The 20,044-nt window shown below is 45.5% G+C and overlaps 1 protein-coding gene across 1 annotated transcript in view; it reads right to left on the bottom strand.

The window, feature by feature from the left end:
• Nucleotides 1-20,044, bottom strand: part of DNAH9 (dynein axonemal heavy chain 9) — a 301,732-nt gene that overhangs the window by 133,939 nt on the left and 147,749 nt on the right. Inside the window, exons 34-38 of the mRNA XM_082373261.1 lie at nt 19,562-19,670; nt 18,684-18,831; nt 14,378-14,552; nt 9,763-9,936; nt 9,073-9,280 (exon numbers count right to left, since the gene is read on the bottom strand). Coding sequence (XP_082229387.1) covers nt 9,073-9,280; nt 9,763-9,936; nt 14,378-14,552; nt 18,684-18,831; nt 19,562-19,670 — 814 coding nt within the window. The remainder of the gene's footprint in view (nt 1-9,072; nt 9,281-9,762; nt 9,937-14,377; nt 14,553-18,683; nt 18,832-19,561; nt 19,671-20,044) is intronic.

Below are 20,044 nucleotides of genomic sequence, written 5' to 3'. Positions count from 1 at the left end.
GCACCGTTTCACCACCATTGTGCACTGAAGAGCTGCTTCATTTTCAAAGTGGGTTCCTGTTTGTTACCTCATTTCACTGTCTCCACTGCCACCATCCTTGTCTGAGGCTCTCACCTGGTGACTGTGACATCCTCCCAAATGGTCTTGGCTGCTTTTGCCCTAGATCCTTACGCTATATTCTCAAGACAGCAGACAGGGGTATTCTTGTAAGATGTAAATCAGACCGTGCCAGTCCCCTGGTTAAAACCCTCGGGTGGTGTCCCATCTCACTTGGAGCAAAAGCCAGTCTGGTTACTTGGGAAACCACGCATCTCGGTTTTTCTCTGCCACTGCTCCTCTCTTTACTCCCTCGGCTCCAGCCACCCTGCTTCTGACTCACTAGTCACTCACAGCCTCGGGGCCTTTGCTCTGGCTGCTTCCTCTGGCTGCAATCCTCTTCTCCCAAATGCCAGAAGTTTGCTCCCTCACTGCCATTATACGTTTACGTACTCAAATGCCATCTTGTCAGCAAGCCCTTTCCTGGCACTCAAGCCCAAATTAAAACCCCACCTCCTATTCCCTGCCCCTGCTTCATTTTTCCCGTAACATTTATTACCACTTAATATCCTCTATATCTTTCTTGTTCATCTTGTTTATTAATCTCCCTTCCTCCACATCATAAACTCCACAAGGCCAGGAATCTTTCTCTGTTTTTCTCACTGTCATAACCCCAGCACCTAGAATACTATTTAGCACAAAGGAGGGTATTCAAAAAATTATTAAAGAATGAATGAATGAATGACTTTCATTATGATAACAAACTCCATGAATAGGCAAAGAAAGACTTATCCTCCCCTCTTTGTAACTAAGGAAACAGAGGCTAAGGCAGGCTAAATGCTGTGCTGGAATTAGAACCCAGGGCTGTTGATACTCATTTCAGTGCTTCTCTCGTATCACTGGGGAAGAGAGGGCTTGTGAACCCTGATGTCCCAACCCTTGTCCAGGGCTTCCTTGACCACTGCAGTCCCACGATTCCTCCAGTCTCTGAGCGCCAGAGCCGTGCATTCATTCACTCACAGAGCATCACCAGGGACCTGGCTTTGTAAGGAGGACTTGATGTAAGGAGGACCTTTGTAAGGAGGACCATATCACTGACCCCTCAGAGCAGCCCTAGCATGCACTGTCATCACCTTTAAAAACTTCTTTCAACAAATGAGAAAACTGAGCTTTAGGGAAATAAAAGGACTTTATCCAAGGTCATACAGCTACTGAGGGCAAAGCCAGGATTCTAACCCAGGTCTGCCTGACTATGGCATCTTATGGAACCACCACAGCAAAGTACTGCTTAAACTTTACTACGACCTGGCTTCCGCCCTTCAGAAATCCCAGGTTTAGTTAACTCATTGCCTGACCATGTTTTTGACAGAGATCATTAATAATTAACTGTGTCTGACTTTGCACTGACATGATTTGTGTATCTGTGTTTGAACTATTTTCCTTTCATATTATCCAATTTTTCACATTAAGATGTTTCAGTTATATTGTAAGGGCTTTTCATTTATTCTTTCAAAAAATAACATACTTTACATGATTATAAAATAATACATATTCATTATATAAAAATTGAAAAGCATAGAAAATCATAAAGATGAAAATGAAAATTGCCCATAATTCTATCACCTAGCAGTAAGCATTACTTTCAATATTTTGGTGTATTTCATTCTAGTCTATTTGCTCTGTTAGATTTTTTCCTTTACAAAATTGGAATTATACTGTATTTTCTGCCTGTATATGTTGTTTTCATTTCTCATATTGTAAACCTCTTTATATGATAATACCTAACCTCCCAAAACATGATTTTTAATTGCTGCATTGTGTTCTATAATTTGGAGGTGCCAAAGTTTATGGAATGGTTTCCCTATAGTATGAAACATGTTGTTTTCAATTTCCTTATACTTTGAAACCCCCTCCCCCCATTCCAAGTAGAGTGTCTTGCCCACTAGATGGTCTTTGATGGTTTAATTTTGTGTCATCTCCTTTTTGGAAGATATTCAGGCAAGTGGTGAGAGCTGTCTATCTGTGATAACGTAATGCTCCTTTGAGGTCGAGAGTTTGATCAGATCTTTTTTAAGGTCCTGTCCAACCTTAAACGTTTAATGAATAGGTGACGGAGATTTGTTTTACACAAGGACTCAGACACCTGAGCTCCTATCTAATTAGCGTAATTACACACTCAAATATTTGTTGAACTAATACTTCAAATCGCAGTTGGATGGCAGGAGAATTCAGGACTGTGAGGAGCCTCATTTTGGCTCACTCGCTTCACACTGCAAATATAAGCCCAGTGATGCTGTGACCCAGTTCTTCACCCCTCCTTTTCCCTTTCTAAACTGTCTTATGGGTCATTGCAAATTCTTTTAGTTTTAAAAATTCCTTATATTTTCAAAATGAATGAGAAAAGGCTTAAGTTATTTCAACAGACATAAAATAGACCAATTAAAATAAAGGCTAAAAAGGGATTCCAAAACAATATAGAAGAAACTTACTTGTACCAGTAATCAGGGATGACATAGTTACTGTAACCAAATAAAAATGGTCACATTGTCCTTTATGAACTGCCTCCTTGAAAGCTCAGAACTAGATCTGTGTTTAATTACAGTAACCATGTCACCCCAGATCACTGGTATAAACCCATCTCTACTTTTGTATGAAAAAACTTTTCAGGCACTCAATTCTAAAAGGCATATATCGTGGAAACTTACAAAAGGTGTATCATGCTGCAAAATGGGCATGGAGATATTAAAAAACCCTGAAAATTATCTTTTATTGTCCTAACTTTCAATCAACACCAAAGGGTGGATCATTAAATGGTAACTCAGCAAAGGGAAAGAAAGCAGTGCAACTGCATCTGTGGCATTTAGAGCAGCTGGAGGAACAGAGATCTGCCTCTCTCAGCCAAGGTGTCAGTGTTATTAATCTGTGATTTGTGCAGCTGCTGGTGAGTGATCAAGTGAAGTCTGAGAGTTTCAATGACCACGTGAAGGCCCTATTTTATTTACTGTCAAAGGCAGAGACGTCCATGTGCTCCAGATATCAGATGAACGGAAGCAAAGTTGGCATTCTATTATGGAAATTTAGATGCATGACTTACTGTCTTATCAAAGTGGATGGACACTGTAGCTCAATGAAATAAGACAGCCTGGCTATTAACTCACTGTGTGACTTTGAGGGAAGTCCCTTAACACCTCCAAAGCCTCATTTTCTCATCTTGTAAAAATAAAGATCATCAGATTCGTGATGGACACCATTTCCTACTTCCTTCTCCTTAGCCACTTTCCAGCTGGGGCGGCCATGTGACACAGTTCTGAACAGTAACACACACACATAAGTCAGTGGGGTTCCTGGAGAGTTATCATTTCCTGACATGGGCACCAACTCTTCCCTTTATCTATTTTTTCCATTTGGAATGCAGATGTGATGGCCGGAGCAGCAGCCACTCTGCTACCCTGAGGGACCATCTAAGAGACTAATAGTTACTATAGCCTCAATATCATTGAACCATTGATTTAGCATTAGCAACTGCATACCTCAAGACTTCTTGTTGCATGAAAAAAGAATCTCTGTTTATGTCACTATCATCAGATTTTCTGCTGCTTGCAGTCAAAAGCATTACTGATAATACAGTGGTTTGGCAGAGTATAAACTTCAAATAAAGCAAGTGCTATCCGCACTGGTGAGCAATGTGAATGCCTTGAAACACAACCTGCATTTGCATTTAAAGGAATTTTGAAACTGAGTTTAGAAAAGTACTCAGTGGAGACCCCAGAGCTGGATGCAATAAGAGAGGAGAGATGCAGGGAATATCAGGCAGCTGCCTTCTCTATAAAAGAACATCTGATTTTGAGAAAAATGGCATTCAATGGACTAGCAGGACGAGTGAGCTGCAGAACACCCCCCTGGAGACCTCAGTGAACTGACATGCTGCGGTGAAGCTACTGTCCATGTGAAAGCTGGAACATTTTTTCCAAAAACATTATTTTTGTTTTAGCATAGTTTATGTTAAAAGCCTTTTGCAAGCAAAAGGGGTTTGCTTGTGTTCCTTTTGTTTGGCAGTTGGGGCTTAGAGATTATTGTATAATATTTATAGATTTTTAAATTTGAGAAGGATTTTAATATTGTTAGAATAACAGCTTCCATTTACTGAGCACTTATTGTATGCTAGGAATCATTTTGAGTGTTTTACGTATTTTATCTTGCTATTCAGGAATGAAAAGAATGAACTATTGTACCCTCAACAACAGGGATAAATCTCAAAATCATGCTGAGTGAAAGGACCCAGACAAAAAAGAGGGCCTATTGTATGATGATTCCATTGCATAAAATTCTAGAAAATGCAAACTAACCTATTGTGACAGAAACAGACCAGTGGTTGCCTTAGGCACAGGACAGGGTGGGGGGGTTGGGAGGGAGGGAGGGATTACCAAGGGAGGTGAGGGACTCACGGAGGTGATGGATGTATTCATTATTTCGATTGTAGTGATGGTTTCATGATGGGTAAATATTTCAAAATGTATCAGATTGTATACTTTAATGTGTGCCATGTATTGTACGTCAATTATAACTCAAAAAATGTTTTTTAAAAGGAAAAATGTTAAAAAATTATGCTGTCTTTTAGTAGGAAAACGGATAAATGAGCTGTGATTTACTCACACAAGGGAATTCTATGCAGCAGTGAAAAACCAGTGAAAAAGTTCTGCATGCATTAAAACAGACAATGATGAAAAAAGCAAGTTACCAAAGAAGTTACAGTATGATACATATTTAAAATTTAAATACACACAACAACATGGTGTATTTTATGGGTACATATATGTATCAAAAGCGTAAATTTGGAGTAATGCACATCAACTCTAGTGGTCCTAGTCCGGTTAATGAGGGGCAAGACAGAGGAAGGGATGGGGGTGGTATGTTGGCTGTACTTAAAATGCTAAGATCCATAGCAAAATGACAAAATGTTAACATCTGTGAAATCTTGGTTGTGGGTACATGGGCATCTGTTACACTATTTTCTGTACTTTTCTGCATGCTTGAAATATTTCATGATTTTTAAAAAGTTTAAGTCATTCTCCATCCCACTCTTAGCATCCAGTTCCCCTTGCCAGGGGCAACTGTTGTTTCTTGTGTGTCCTCCTGGAGATATTCTTAGTACATACAAGCATAGATGTATGAGTGTGTGTGTGTGTGTGTGTGTGTGTGTGTGTGTGTATATATATATATATATGCAAATTTTTATATATCTCTTTTTAAACAAGATATACTTTGGAGCATACTATATACACTGTTCTGTATCTTGCTTTTCTCACTCAATAAAGAGTTTGGAAATGGTTCCAACTCAATTCATACAGACTTTCCTCATTCTTTGTAATGATGCTTAGCATTCCATCAAATGGATAATTAGGCTATTTCCCATCTTTTACATGACAGACACATTATAAACACACATTTTGCACATCTGTCTGGGTGTACTATCCGGCCTTTAAAGCAGACTACACCACATCACATTGAATCTTCTCTTAATTCCAAGGGTCTTAAGTACAAACAGCAATGAAAATGTTGGGCTTCAAAAGAGTGATGGGCTCCTGATGTGGGTGGGACAGTTTGCCACTTTTCTGATGCCAGAGCAGCTACCCTTTGGGTTCCTGCACCTCCTTTTTTATGTTTTCTATTTCCTGTTGGATACCAGGCTCTTTGCTCCCACTTTTCTAATTGTTGGTAGCACCCTTTTCCCTGCCGTTTTGTTGCTTCTAAAATGTTTTCAGCCAAGAAGCCAAATAAGAACACTTGTTTGGACCGTGACTAAGGTAATGGGTGGGAGGCTCCAAGTAAGGGAATCCAGTGTTTTTCAGAGTCAAGAGTATGATACTCATCTCCTTTTCCTTGGCTATGAATTTTCACTCTCTGCTTAAAGTATTTTTTTACATTATAAAATCATTATAACAGGACTCTAGAAAACAATTTCTCTAGACTACTCAAACAGTACCACTAATAATAAGAGTAATATTATCAAATATTTATTTCAGTTTCCAAAGTGTTTCTTATCAGGGAGGTAGTATAGCCTAATGGTTAAGAGCACAGGATCTGAAGTCGGACTGTCTGAGTTCAAACCCTGGTCCACCACACTTGCTGTGTAGCCTTGAGTAGCTTATTTAACTTCTCTGTGCCTTGGTATTCTCATCTATAACATGGGGGTTATACAAATACTTTCCAAGGTTGTACAAGATTAAATGATTTAAAAACGTGTAAAAGGCTAATCTCGGGTTAGTTCCTGACACATCCCTGGTGCATGTTTGATAATATCAGTTTTTATTACCATTATCAGTGTAGTTATAGTAGTAGTAAGAGTGGGCAGACCTGATAATCTGATCAGTCACTGGACTCAAGGCTTGCAAGTAAGCATAGAGGTATATATGTTCAGTAGCAAAACAGTGTTAGGATGTGAACCAGCCAGGCATGTGAAGTCTGCTTATGACCACTGCCGGGTGTGAACGTGACGGTGCCAGGCCATGGTGGAAGGTTATGACATTGTGTGGCTTGATGGTGGCTGAGGTGTCACGGAGTCAAGATGAAGTTAGTGGTTTGCTGGAGTTGCCTCTTGAGAGCTGATGGTTAAAACAGGGAACTTAGTAAGCTGGTGGCTCAACACAGCCATTATTTAAAAACATAAATTAGATAAACTTACAAGTAAGTAAATTATATTAAAAACAAAGGTAATGAATATTCAAACCTCATCATGTGCAAATTATTTGACTACATTTTACCATTATCTGTGCTCTTGAGGTTACGTCCACCTACTGAATCTGCAGAGCGGAAATAGGATGCATGGTGCTCTGCTGTGCTTCTCTTCCCAACTCCATGTTCACGGACATGGTGGGGGTTGCCTGAAATTGGTCATGGTGGGAGTATTTACACATCAGAAACTGGTAAACACACAGACCAGGGCTTGATTGTGTAGACTTAAGAAAACAATTAAATTTAAAAGTATATCATGTCTATAACTGCTCACATTGTGAAGAGCAGAAAAAAATCGGAGTGTTCTTTCTCAAACAGAAGATGCTCACATCATGGACAAACTAGTGACGTTCTGATACAAGTCTCCATCACTTCAGTTTGTCTTGTTATCCAGTCACTTGCTAGATTGGGACCGAAGGTGTGAAACTTTTACCAGCCCAGCAGGGGATGAAGCCCAGAGGCTGATTTGACAAAGAGGTGAAGTCTCCCTGTCTCTGAGGGGGGGGTGGGGGACGACCTTAACTTCCATTCACAAGCCTCAGGCGCTAACCTGCTGTGAGAGGTAGAGACAGTGCAGCCCCCACTAGCATGAGGAGCTGGCTGGATCCCATCCCTGGAAGAGCTGGCAAAGTGGTGCAGAAAGAAGGTGGGGAGTGAGCTGTTGTCTCACGTGGGAACTGGGGAAAGCACAGTGCTGGCAGCACCACGAGGTTGACTCTCTGTGGTTCACACTGGGCAGGGCCACAGAAGGACCAGAGCAGGTTCACTCTCATGTATAAGCTTGGCTTATAACTTTCCAATCTGCAAACAGCCCATAGGCCGAGCTCCTCGTTTTTAGTGGACTGTGCATTCTAGGGGTGGGGATGCACGTGGTCTCACGTGGGAAAGCCCGGGCGGAGGGACAGAGAGTGGGGCAAGGCTGTTACACTGTGAGGGGTGAGAGCAGGGCTCCTCCCCAGCCCTGTCACTCCCCTCCTTTTGTTGGGAGGTTGGCTTGGGCACTTCTTCAAAAGGAGGCTGTTTCTAGGGTTAATGTGATGAGTGTTTCTATACAAAAGGAGAACTGACAGTAGGTGAAGGTCAAGGAGAAAGTGGGTGGCGAGGGGGAAACATCTTATGCAGTGAGCCCTGGACCCTGAAGCCACACCCTGAGGACCCATGTCCCCTCGGGAGCCCAACATGTAAACTCCCAGTGAAATGCACGCTCCATGTGGTCAGCAGACTGGATGTGCCACACCAGCCTTGCCACTTGATGGTGACCTTGGGCAACCACGTACTTTTTCCTGAGCCTTGGTTTCCCCATCTATGAGGTATGAGGGGTGAATAAAATGATCTCTAGAGGCACATCTGCTGCCAGAAGTCTACAAGCCCATGGAAATCTTCCAATGGGTTTTCTGTTTTCTTTGTCATCAAGGTGCTGACCTGTACTGTGTTGAAATCCCGCCCTGGGGGAATTTAGCAGGCCAGGGAGGCACTTAGGGAGAAAGGATGGGAAAGGGGACCTTGCTAAGGGTGCTGGAAAGTGGGACACAGAGGGGAGGGGAGAGGAGAGAAGGGGAGTGGGAGGGGAATGAACAGTGCTGCCTCTGGGAGTCACGCCTGGGAGGTGCCTGACTTCTGCTCCAGCTCCAGCTCCGCTAGGAGGAGTGGACACTCAGACACCCCCCCCCCACGCCCCCCGGGCCCCTTATGTAAGCAGCTCCTTGCAGGAAACCGCTCTCAGCAGGAAGCCCCTTTCCTGTCACTTGAGCAAATCAATATTGCAAAACTAACTTTTAAACCAGGCGCCCCCATACTCTACTCACCTCTGACCCAAGAACCGCTTTCAAATCTTGTAACCATACAATGCCTTGCCTAACCCGTCAGCTCTTCCCTTAGATCAAAGAAGTAGAAATGGAGAATAAGTAATTAACAGATGACCAGATCTCTCCCCTGGCTTCCCCTTCAGTCATCTCGCAAATAAACTGTGTGACCAAACTGTGTGAACAGATAACGTCTAGAGGAGGATCACAAGGCGTCGACAAGCCTGCACACAGTGGGGGACGGCGAGGACTCTGACCCCCATCTCAGTGATTAACTGAGATTACTTCTCTCTGTCTCTTTAAAAAGTTTCATGGCTGAGCAGAATCTTGGGAGATGGTTTTTGGAGGACGCTGAGGCCACCATCTCCTCAGATTGCCAGCATTCTGATTAAAGGCACCTATTTCTTCTATTGATACCATTTGCAAGTATGTAATTGATTTCGTAAGCAGTGAGCAGCGGGACCGATTCACACGATTTACTGATGTATTCGGTAACACTGACCCTGCAGCCTCGCCGACGTGGTGTAGTAGTTGAACGGCACGTTTTTCACCAGGTATTCCTCGGCGTCCAGGCTGGCCAGCCTCGCTCCCACCAGCACCGACTTGCCAGTGCCCGCGGTCCCTACCAGCATGACCGGCCGCCGCCGAGCCAGGAGCCGCTCCAGGAAGTAGCACACTCGGATGGTCTCGCTCGTGTGCACCAAGCAGGCCTGGAGCGGGAACAGGATGAGTGTGTCGGGGGCTTGTGGGAGAAACAGATGCTGGCAGAGTGTTCCGGAGCATTTCAGGGGAGGGAATCCCTCTGGGGTCGGGGAGCTCACTACCCCGGGGAGGAGGACCCCCCTAATACCCAGTGAGACCCTCCTACTAACTCATGCTCTGGGTAGAGAGCAGGCCCTTCCCCCTCTGCTAGCGCTGTCTGCCTCCCTGTGGCCTCTCTTTTAGAATCTTCTGCCCTGGCCGTCCTCCTTCTCCTCCAAGGATGCCTGTGGGGGTCTGGTAATTAAGTTACCTAGGCTTTGGGAGATCTTGTGACTTCATTGCACCTATAATTTCCTCTGAAAAGACAAGTAGCTGGGGATGACTAATTCCTAGTGAGGTTAAACCTTTCGGATATCCATAAGGGGCTGCCGCTAGAGCCACTGCAGACCCTGGGGACACTGCACGTCCTTGGTCACTCAGCCACACTCACCTGCAAAGGCATCTCAGGGTCAAATTCAAACTGGGGGATGAGCTTGGACCAAGGCTCGAATTTCTTGGTCTCTGGGTCTATGTAATAGTCAAAGATGGTTCCTTGCGAGGGAAACTTGACTGTTTTGAACTCGGTCAGCCACCATTTGCTGAACTCTGCCCGGTCGTCCACGAGCTGCCAAAACAAAGCAGGTCAGGAGTCAAGGCTCTGCAGAGCACAAGAAGCCTGGAGAGGCTGCCCTGCATCGGGCAGAAGGTCAGGGCCGGGAGTAAAGAGGGCTCCTGCTTATCCCCCGAGGATCAACCCCGACAAGGCCCAGCTAAGCAGGGGCTGCCCTTGAGCATGTACGTGTGCCCCTGCTTGACCAGGTGGCTGGGTCGCCCTGGCATTACGCATCTCAGAGCACTGGCAGGTGGAGGGTGAGGGAGGGAGGTGTGAGAACACAGGAGAGGAGGAGCCTATGGCCCCCAAGATGGGCAAGTGCAGCCAAGATCTCCTGAAGAGACAGATCTACCCCGGTCCCCCTAGCCTCCCAAGGCTCCGAGCAACGTCCAGGACAGCAGTCAGGGATGGAAGGGATAAAGTGGTGGCTGTTGACACGTGGGGGCACAGGATCGTGCGGTGAGAAGAGCCTCAGCTGGGTAGTTGCGCACATCACCACTGACAAGTCACGTCTTTCCATGCCTCAGTTTTCTCATCTGATTCTAGGAAAGGGTATTTCTAAATTTCTTTCAAGAGCTAAAACTCTAAAAATCTAGGAGCAGCAGAGACAAAGCTGTACAGATCTTTCTGACGGAAGGACTAGGTAGCACTATATATGCATACATGTTAGATCATGAGCCCCTAAGGATAGGGCTGTGCACCCGTGTACTCAAGCTAGTGAGTCCAAACTGAAACACAACACACACAGAAACATCCCAAACATACCCGCTGCTACTGGCAACTCTCTGGGGGAGCAAACCCACTCTTTGAGGACACAGACCTAGGAAAAATCCTAAAAAGGGAAGAGGTCCAGATTGGGCATTTTAGGAAATGTTCCTGGGGAGGAGGACAGACCAGGAAGCTGGGCGCATGGCAATGAAATCTGGACTTGGAAGAAATGGCACTCATTTCGCTGTCTATTAGGTAAATAGGATTGAATTCTTTTGCCTTAAAAAGAGAATGGAAATAGGCCTTAATGACAGATTTGTTTGCTGTTCTTATTCTGATCTGAATTCAGATTAAGGGGACACTGTATCTTCTCAATATTTGTTCTCTGCAATCAGAAGCCTTAGGATAAAAATCTCCATTTTCGACTCATGGATAAAATTCTTTTTTTTTCCTCTGTGTAATTTTTTATTAAAAATACTGCTGTACACATAGAAACTGAAAGCAGGATTAAAGGTGAATAACCCAGATTGGGATCATGACATTAGAATTTAACATACTGGTGCTTTTTGGGGAAGTTGTTGACATCCAAATCACAGAACCAAGGTCAAAAGCAAAACACAAAGGTACCCTAAAATATATTTACAATGAAGTAAATATACTAACAGAATTTAAAATAGGTACAAAATTTAAAATGACCAACATTACATGACTTCAAGGGTTGTCCTTTCTGTGCTTTTATCTGTCATAACAGGAAGGTGTGGGAAGTTTATATCCTTAATTTGAGTACTCTCAGATATTAAAATCTTCCTATGAATTAAAAAGACTAACTTTTAGATAATCTCTTAAATGGAATTACACTATGGAAAAGAGCGCTTCCCTCCCCAAAACACCTAAGCAGAACTAAGAGTGCTATTGAAAACCATTCCCAATAAAAACTAAATGAAAAATAAATTAAAAAACAAAGCTTAAAAAATATGTATTACCTGACACCAACTGTTTTCTGGCTGACAATATTTACTCATGAAAACATATTAGCTGTCTACCTTTGGATAAAATTCTTGAAGACCTTTAACTTCCTAATGAAAACCATCTTTTAAGTTTATATGGAGAATCCAAGACAAAGACCATCTCTAGAAAGAAGGAGGTTGGGTGCACCTTCTTTCCTCACTCCCAATTCCACCTTGAGCTACCCCGTCAGTTTCTCAGCCAAGCCATTAGCTGGGCTACACCAACACTGTCTGGCTTCCTGCAATCTGGTGCTTGACCTCACCGTCTACTGTAATTGGACACTGGAAAGACAAGGTCACCTCTGCTGAGTCATCCCATGGCCTTTTCTCAGTTTGACTCTTTGAGTGTCTCTTCAGCAATGACCTCAATGAAGAGACCCCTTCTGAACCCCGTCTCCTTAAGGTTGTGACAATTCTCTGGTCCCTTTCCTGCACTAAGTCTGTACTGGCACACAGTGTGGTACAAGGTAGCAGAGTTTGGAGCACAATATCACCTCATTTGGTCTTCACAATGCTCTAAGTCATCCTGGCTACTGAAAATTACTCCTATTTTATGTATGAAAACACAAAAGCTCAAAGGTTACACCTCTGGCAGCATATGGCAGAACTGGGAGTTGAACCCAGGTTCTCAGTTGCCCAACCCGGTGCTCTCTGAGAGATCATTTACTTCTGAGAGATAATTCCCTGGGATTGCTGCAAAGTATTTAGCCAGGATCCACCCCTCCCTTTTTTATTAGAACTTCTACCCAGGTATGGGCTGTATTTTGTATTATATTCTGCTTCGCTTTAATAACAGCTTTTTAAACATAAGCACCATTGGTGTTCCTGATGCAAATATTTTGGCCAACTTCATACTTTTTGATTTACAGCACTATTTTGTGTTGGGCTTGAATGCAGGCTGTGTGGGGGGCTTGGACAGTCCCTGCTGCTAAAAGCTTTCTCCCGTGTTCTCTCCCCATGTGCCAGCACAGCCGCCGACAGCTCCAAGTGCTCCAGAGCCAGCGGCGCCTGGAGGGATGCTTTCTCCCGGGCTTTTAAAAAGAATTGAGTGGATTTAAATTTTTCTACACAGAGACAGAAAAATTGACCAAGTGTCTTTATCCTGATACCCCACTGCCTGCTCAGCACCAGCGTGAGAGAGAAGCCCAGCGGTGGTTGCTGTCTGACATTTCAGCAGGCGAAAGGTCAGGGACTGCATCTGAGGGAAAGCCACAACCTCTACGTTCCGGATCTCTGCGCATTCATCGAGGCTCTCGTCCATCCTGGTGGACGCATCGGCTCCTTGCCTCAAAGGGGGAATGTGGAGCTGGGAAAGAAGCAGTCCATGGAGAAGCTCCAAGGGCCGCAGAACAGACTGCATGAAATTCTCAGCTGTCAAACTCCCAGTCCAGGCATCCTCCTGCCCTTGGAGCGTCCCCCTTCCCCGCCAGCCTCTAGCTCCGGAGAGGAAGATGGAGAAAGGCACACTTCCAGGGGCTTCTGAGAGCTGCTTTCTGAATTGTGAGCACCGAGAACATGTAGGGGGTGATGGGAGGTAGGATGAATGTTATAATCAGAGCCCGTGAAAACGGAGAATAAACTGATTGTTAATTCTAAATTAATTGTTAATTCTTCCAGCTCACCTTCGTTTTGGATTCTTAGAACATGGTGTGCCCTGGGAGGCTGAAATTTTTACCTTTTTATTTGGAAAAGCCCATAATCAACCCAGACCAGAAAGAGTAAATGATAACTCTCCAACACTTGAAGCTTGGTTTAATCCCCTGTTGTGAGAAAGGCACCAGATATTTGCTATGAAACTGAATATCTGTGGTAGGAGAACATTAATAATAAACACTACTCTAAGAGCTTTACATGTGGGCAATTAGAACAGCATCCCTTCATTTAATGCTTACAAACATCCTAGGAACTGGGTACCACTATCATCACTCTCATCTCCTTTGCACACACGGTGAGAGGAAGGTGGAGAGAGGTTAAATTACTTGTCCAGGGTCCCCAGGTAATAAGTGGCAGAGTTAGAATTCAAATCCAGAGTCCATGTTCTCAGCCTCTATATGACACTGCCTGATAGCTAGTCAGTTCTAAAAGACTGGTCTGCCTAACGTCAAATATATTGTTTCTAGGTAAAGTACCTTTTATTTGGAGGAAACTAAGTAAAGAAAAGGTTGGGAATACACAAGGCTTAGAGAATAGGATGCCAAGACACCCCCAAACAGCATGAAGCTACAGCAGCCAACACCATGAGATGAATACTACTTCGCTTTCCTATCCCTAGATGTCAATTCGCCTTTGGCCTAACCTTCTACGGACAGCTCTGTGTTTCAGGGGTATGAAGATGTGATGGTTGGTACAGAGTAGTACAGGCCTGTTCTGGAAAGATTTTAAGAAGGCTAAAGGGATTCCTCCCACTCAAGCTTCTACAGCACAGCACCACTCCACCTACAAAACACACATCACCTTGCCAAATAAGGTACTTATACCTCCAGTTTTTCAAACTCAATCAGCAACTGTCCAAGAAATTAGGGATACATTCACTAACTCAAAAAACAGCAGCTCAAAACATAGCCCAATCTCACCTGTCTCACTACCTGGAGCCCTCCTAAGGGGACTGATGCCTTTAGCAGAACAAGGGAGAGAAAACTAAGTAGTTTGATGCTTCTGTGTTAATTCTGACTTTAGCTGTTCCGTCTTCCAAATCTTTGCTGGCTAGCGTGGGTGTTAGCCTCAGCACACCCTCTTACCTGATCTTGGACCATTGCTCCGCCAAAAGCCCAGATGGCAGCAAACACAAAATAAAGCTCGTAGGTTTCCTTGGGGCAGTCTGCAGGGATGTCCTCATCGGTCAGCAGACACTCGAGAAGGTGGCACAGCATCTGAACCATGCTCTGCTCTGGGATTGGAATTATCTTCTTAAATCTGCAAAGAGAGACACAGATATGCTCTAAAACACTGGATTTTTCCATCCTAGAGGCATTGCTGGACAGCTATGGAACCCTGTTGGTGTCTGTGGACTCACAATTTGACAAGTTCATGCAGTTTTGCAGCAGCAAAAACTTTGGTATTATAGAGGCCCATGGTGCTACTTAAGCTTTTGTTTTCATCAGCTGTTTGGGGGTCTGCTCCCTTTGCAAAGAAGGAAGGGACCGGAGCCCTCCTGAGATGATCCCTTTTCTCATCTTCCTTTCCTCTATGCCCTCCCCCCCTTCCCTTCTCTGAACATTGAGGACCCCCCCCCCCTCAGTCCTTGGGGAATGTAGGAAGCTGCAACAAAACGAGTAAATATCTCACAGTGTCACTGTTTCAATTGGCAAAAATCACCTACAGAGCCAAGGTGGGTGCAATTCTGAGGCTGTTCCTCCACTCCTCCAGCTCAGAGGAGTGTCCTCAATTCAAACACATTGAAAATGTTTTCTCTGGGGCTAGAGTCTTGTCTGGGGGAGGCAGAGTGGGCCAGGACAGAAGGTTGTTTACATGATTAAGTTCTCTCTTTCATAAATATAGCTCTGTGACTATGTTTTGATCTGAATTTGTACTTTCAATCTTGGTTTAGAGGTCTTGGCTGAAAGGCAGGTATCGAGAGATACACAAAGGTGCACCTACACCCAAGGGAGCAGGAGCAGACAGACAGACACACAGACACACGCACACAGGCACCCTCGTCCCACCAGGCGTGCACACAGAGTGCACCACAGGCCCACATACTCAACCCCTCCTGCCCTCGTCACCACCTCCCGGGGAGGATGAGCTCACAGGCCGCACAGAGGCAGGGTCCACTGTTATAAGATGAACAACACCATCAACAGACATCTTAAAAGGCATTTGCCAGCACTGGGCCTCGGAGTCTCATGGCGCTCCATCCTCTTCAGTGTTTTGTGTTGTGTTGGTTTTGAGTCTGGCTGCAGTCCTTACAGCAATGCTGTGAAGTGGTCTAAGAGTCCAGGCATTATGTCCATGAGTAATGAAGAAACTGAGTGCTTGGGAGGCTTTCCTTCATTTCTTCAACGCATATTTGTAACAGAATGTCAGAATGGAACTGCCCCAGGCTCAGTTTTGGATGAGGTGCTGACACAATACAGGCCAACTACTCTTCCAATTCCAAGCTGAGATTCCAGACAACCTGGCCTCCGGTGCTCTCAAGGAGTTATAGCCGCGGTCCCGAGCCTTTTTGGCACAATTTTTCCCCAGATGGGGGCGGGGGATGGCTCAGGCGGTGATGCGGGTGATGGGGAGAGATGGGGAGCAGCAGAGGAAGCTTCGCTTGCTTACCTGCCAATCACCTCCTGCTGTGCGGCCCGGTTCCTAACGGGCTGCGGACCAGTAGCGGTCCATGGCCTGGGGGTTGGGGACTCCTGGTTTATAGGATCAAAGTGGTAGATGCTGAAGGGGCTAGAAATGAGCACATAGGACTTTGGGGAGGGCTCTGGGTGTGCAGCGAGTGCCCCTCCTACAGGGAAGGCAGGTGCTCATCCTGAACAGAGACCCTCAGAAGGGGGCTCCCCTAGGACCCAGGCCCGGAAATCCCTGAGGAGACCTTGCAGTGCAGGGTCAGAGGGTGCTTGCTGGGGCGCTAATCCTGGAGTCCAGGTATGGCCGTGAGCGTGTGGGCTTGTTTAGATACTGGTGATGGGGTCCACCTGGAGGGTTTGTGGGAGCTGTACTCAACTAGCTGATGGAGAGGCATTGACTTGCTTCAAGGGAGGGCATATTGCGGATCTCCAGGGATGGGAGGCGTCCAAGCGACCCACAAAGGCTTCCAAAGAGTCATTTCCAAACCTGCCACAGCTGGGGTAAATGAGGTCACACCAGGTCCATCATTAAGGCCTTTCCTGCCCATCACTCTCTTCCCTGTGTCCCCCTTCAGCCTTGAGGGGTGAGAAGCTACAGCTGGCAAGGTGGCGACTGGTAGAATAAGAACAGAAGTCAAGAACACTGTCCTTTCCCACTGTAGGTGGAGGGCTATGTGGGCAGTGGGAGAGTTTGTATGTTTTTCAATTTTCACTGCCTCTTTTTAAAATTTTCACATGTGCATGTGCATGTGTGTGTGTGTGAGACTGTGTGACTAGAAGTGATGAGATGCATTTTTATTACTGAAGAAGGACCAGTAAAATCAGCAGTGTTGACCTAGATTTCATCCAGGGGCAGAAGGAGAACATAAAATGTTTTTGAAGGAACAGTGGGAGACAAAATAAAGTTGTTTATAATCACCCCTTACGAGGCCTGCTTGTTCAATATAAAAATTACTGTGTGTTGGCACTGCTTCGTCGTGACGGGGCCACAGAAAGCTGGCATTACAATACGGTGATGAATAAAATAGCAGTAGGACTTTGCAGTGAGTGTCCTGTCACCACCAGCTGAGGCACTGAGCGAGCACCATGGGACCTGGCTCCCACATCTGTAGGATGGTCGGCCCTCATAAGGATATTGTGAGAATTGCATGAAGGAAACCCAGAGCGGGCACCCTCAACCACAGCTATGGGTTTTTCCTTGATAAACACGGGGCTCAGAGACTGGTGGCGGGAGGGTGCTTCTCTGGATGGACTTAACACAGTCTTTAAAGCTTGTTTCAGAGGCTGTGCTTGCACACGAGCACACGCGTGTACACACACACACACACGAGTTTGGTATCTCTTGTTCTAAATGCCCAGAGTGGGAAATGGTCTAATTTTTAGTTAAGGATAAATTGGACAAGTGTCTCAGCAAACCTTAAAGAATAGGGGATGCTACTTTCCTAAAACCTCCCCCTTTGTTGCCACTTTAACTCTCTGCAGCCCTTGTCTATTTGAGACACTAACCACGACTGCCCACTTCCCAGACTCTTGCTGCCACGGCTGCTTTATCTCATTAGATCCCAGTGCCACAGAGCTCACAAGCCACAAGGGGTTAAAGGCTTTATGAAAACGCTGAAGTTTGGAAAAATAATTATTAACCCTGAAGTATAAAAACTGCAAAATCAAAACTAATAAATATTTAATATCTGAAAACATACCACTATGTCAACTATTCAACTGCGACTCAGTTTTTACTTACGTAAAATTCATTCTTAACACGGTGGATTTTGATGGGGGAGGGTGGGGCACATGAAGAAAGAGTGCCTCGGGCCATTTTGCCCTGCGAGCGCTCCCTTCATCTCTGCTCCACACTTGCAAGCATTTGCCATCCTGTGTTTCTCAGGCCAATGAATAAGGAGTTGGGGATCATTTTGAGTGATAGACTTTATTTCCAGGAAACATCAACCTGACTCTGTTTGTTGAACATTCAGGAACTGAGGATCTCTGAGTCACGTTGCATTCACAGCACCAGCTTCTGATGGTGCAACTGGGCTGAACAACAGGGCTGAGTACCTGATTCACTGAATGATGCATCAAATGGCAAAGAAAGAGAATGTAAAACAAAAGCAGGTTTCAAACGCCGGAACCCTTCTCTGCAGACACGTATAATATTCTTGCTATAATAAGTATCCTTTTGGTTAAGAGCAATTACTATTTTGTTTATGTGGTAAGTGGTCAGGGCTTGTTGCTTTTACTTTTGCAAACCCATTGGAGGAAAAGTGAAATCTTAGGGTCCAGAGGGGCAGGACTGGTCAAATGATGCATTATACCCAATCCTGTATCATCTAGGCCATGGACGCCCACAGCCAGGAACAGGAAGTGGGCCCCGTGTGTTGCTGACAGGTGTCATCTTCAGCTCTAGGCCTGTTGATCTGGCCTGCATCACGCGTAGGAGGGCCAGCTGCGTGCCCTGCGAAGCAGAGGGTCTCAGGATTGCTGTCTCTGCTACCACAACCCGCGGCCTCCTCCAGACACACCCTCGCAGCCCTCCAAAAGGTCCTTTACATCTCTCTCCTCTTCACTCACCTCGCTTCCTGCCTGAACTGACAACAGGCATCCCATCGCAGGGGAACGTGTGTTCCCCTCTGCCACCTGCCACACCCGGGGTGGAATGCCTAGGGACATCTGACTTTGGGGACGGGACAGAACATCAGCGGGACATCAGGTAGGAGCCAACAGGCTCTTTATTGCTTGTTACCTTCCTTACCCCTTGGCCTACCTGGTTCTGAGTGTGTCTAAGCAGGCTGGAAGATACTTGTCAAACAGAAAGGTGAGGTTGGCTCTCTCTGTCTGGATCTCCCTCTTGTCGACCCAGCTGCTCACAGGAGGGTTCCACCCCAGGTCTGCAGGGCTCATGTACAGGATCCCTGGGAGCGCAGAGAACACAGCTTAGTGACATTTCCATACATCTCAGGATATTCTTCATCCCAGAGAGTTATCTTCTCTGTTTAGAAAATGGACTGAAGGCTGGGCTTGAAAAGAACAGAGATCTGGCCGAGGTCTGAGAGGGCAAATGGGTTTGCTATTGGGATCAACTCCGACTGACTGATAATAGCTGATGGAAAGCGGTGTTGAGAAGGTGCTGAGGCCAAGTCTAGGCTCAGGAGGAAAGCAGGCTGTGATTGGTTAGCAATACTTGTCATGGTGAGGAAGGCTGCAGATCGCATGGTGGCCCCCAAAAGGATGGAACCGTGTCCCACCCAGGAAAGTTGACGTATAAAGTTATTATTTTCCACCAGGATGTGGTGAGAAATTGCAATGCTCAGTCATCTTCATTAGCCTTCATGGAGGCTAGAACTGGCCTGAAAGTAGCCTAATTTGAGGCACTCCTGTGCAGAGGACCGTTGTTCAGCTCAGGGGCCAATCCCTTCCCATTAACGTAACATTTCTGAACTGAGACGCTCACATGGCCCTGGCTGCAGAGCACTGGCTCACCTTCGTGGGTGTGGATTAGGGCTGAGAATCAGGCCGGGGTTCTGGATGATCAACGTCTGGCTCCTGTTTGGAGCGCCCTTCAGAGCCAGCAACGTCATATGTATCACGAGAGGCACCCGTTTTCAACTGAGCAGTTGTGCTTTTTCCTGTCGTGGGCCATACCTGCTCTGGAGACAGTGGCTGGCGTGGCCGTGTGCAGGTGGCTGATCTCAAAGAGGAGCCTCATTGTGGGATTCAGAGGGATCCTCTCGTTGCTCGCCAGGGTCAGCACCTGGACACAGGGGGAGGGACACGGCAGGTGGGGAGGAGTTAGGTCACATGGCCAGCTAGGGGGAGTTTGGCTATTATTCCTGATAGGAATTAGGATGATTATTTTCTTCTTTGTGATTGTAAGTATTTTCTAAATTTTCTGCAACAATCCTCTCTCTCTCCTTCTGTAGCCCCTTTACCTCCATCCCTGTTGTGTGTACTGAATCAGGAAAAAAGCTATCTAAAAAGTTTAAGTGGATGTCAATGATTTGAATGAACTAGACCATAATGAAAAAATAGGATAATTAAAGGAGAAGAGCTCAGGTTTCATACAACTCCTGTTTCTTTTGGAAGAGCACACACTTATTCTAATGATTCTGTAAATGTTGAAACCAT

The sequence above is a fragment of the Balaenoptera borealis genome, assembly GCF_965194805.1.
Source record: "Balaenoptera borealis genome assembly, chromosome: 20".
Classification (NCBI taxonomy): Eukaryota; Metazoa; Chordata; class Mammalia; order Artiodactyla; family Balaenopteridae; genus Balaenoptera; species Balaenoptera borealis.
This window is presented reverse-complemented; position numbering and strand designations above follow the sequence as displayed.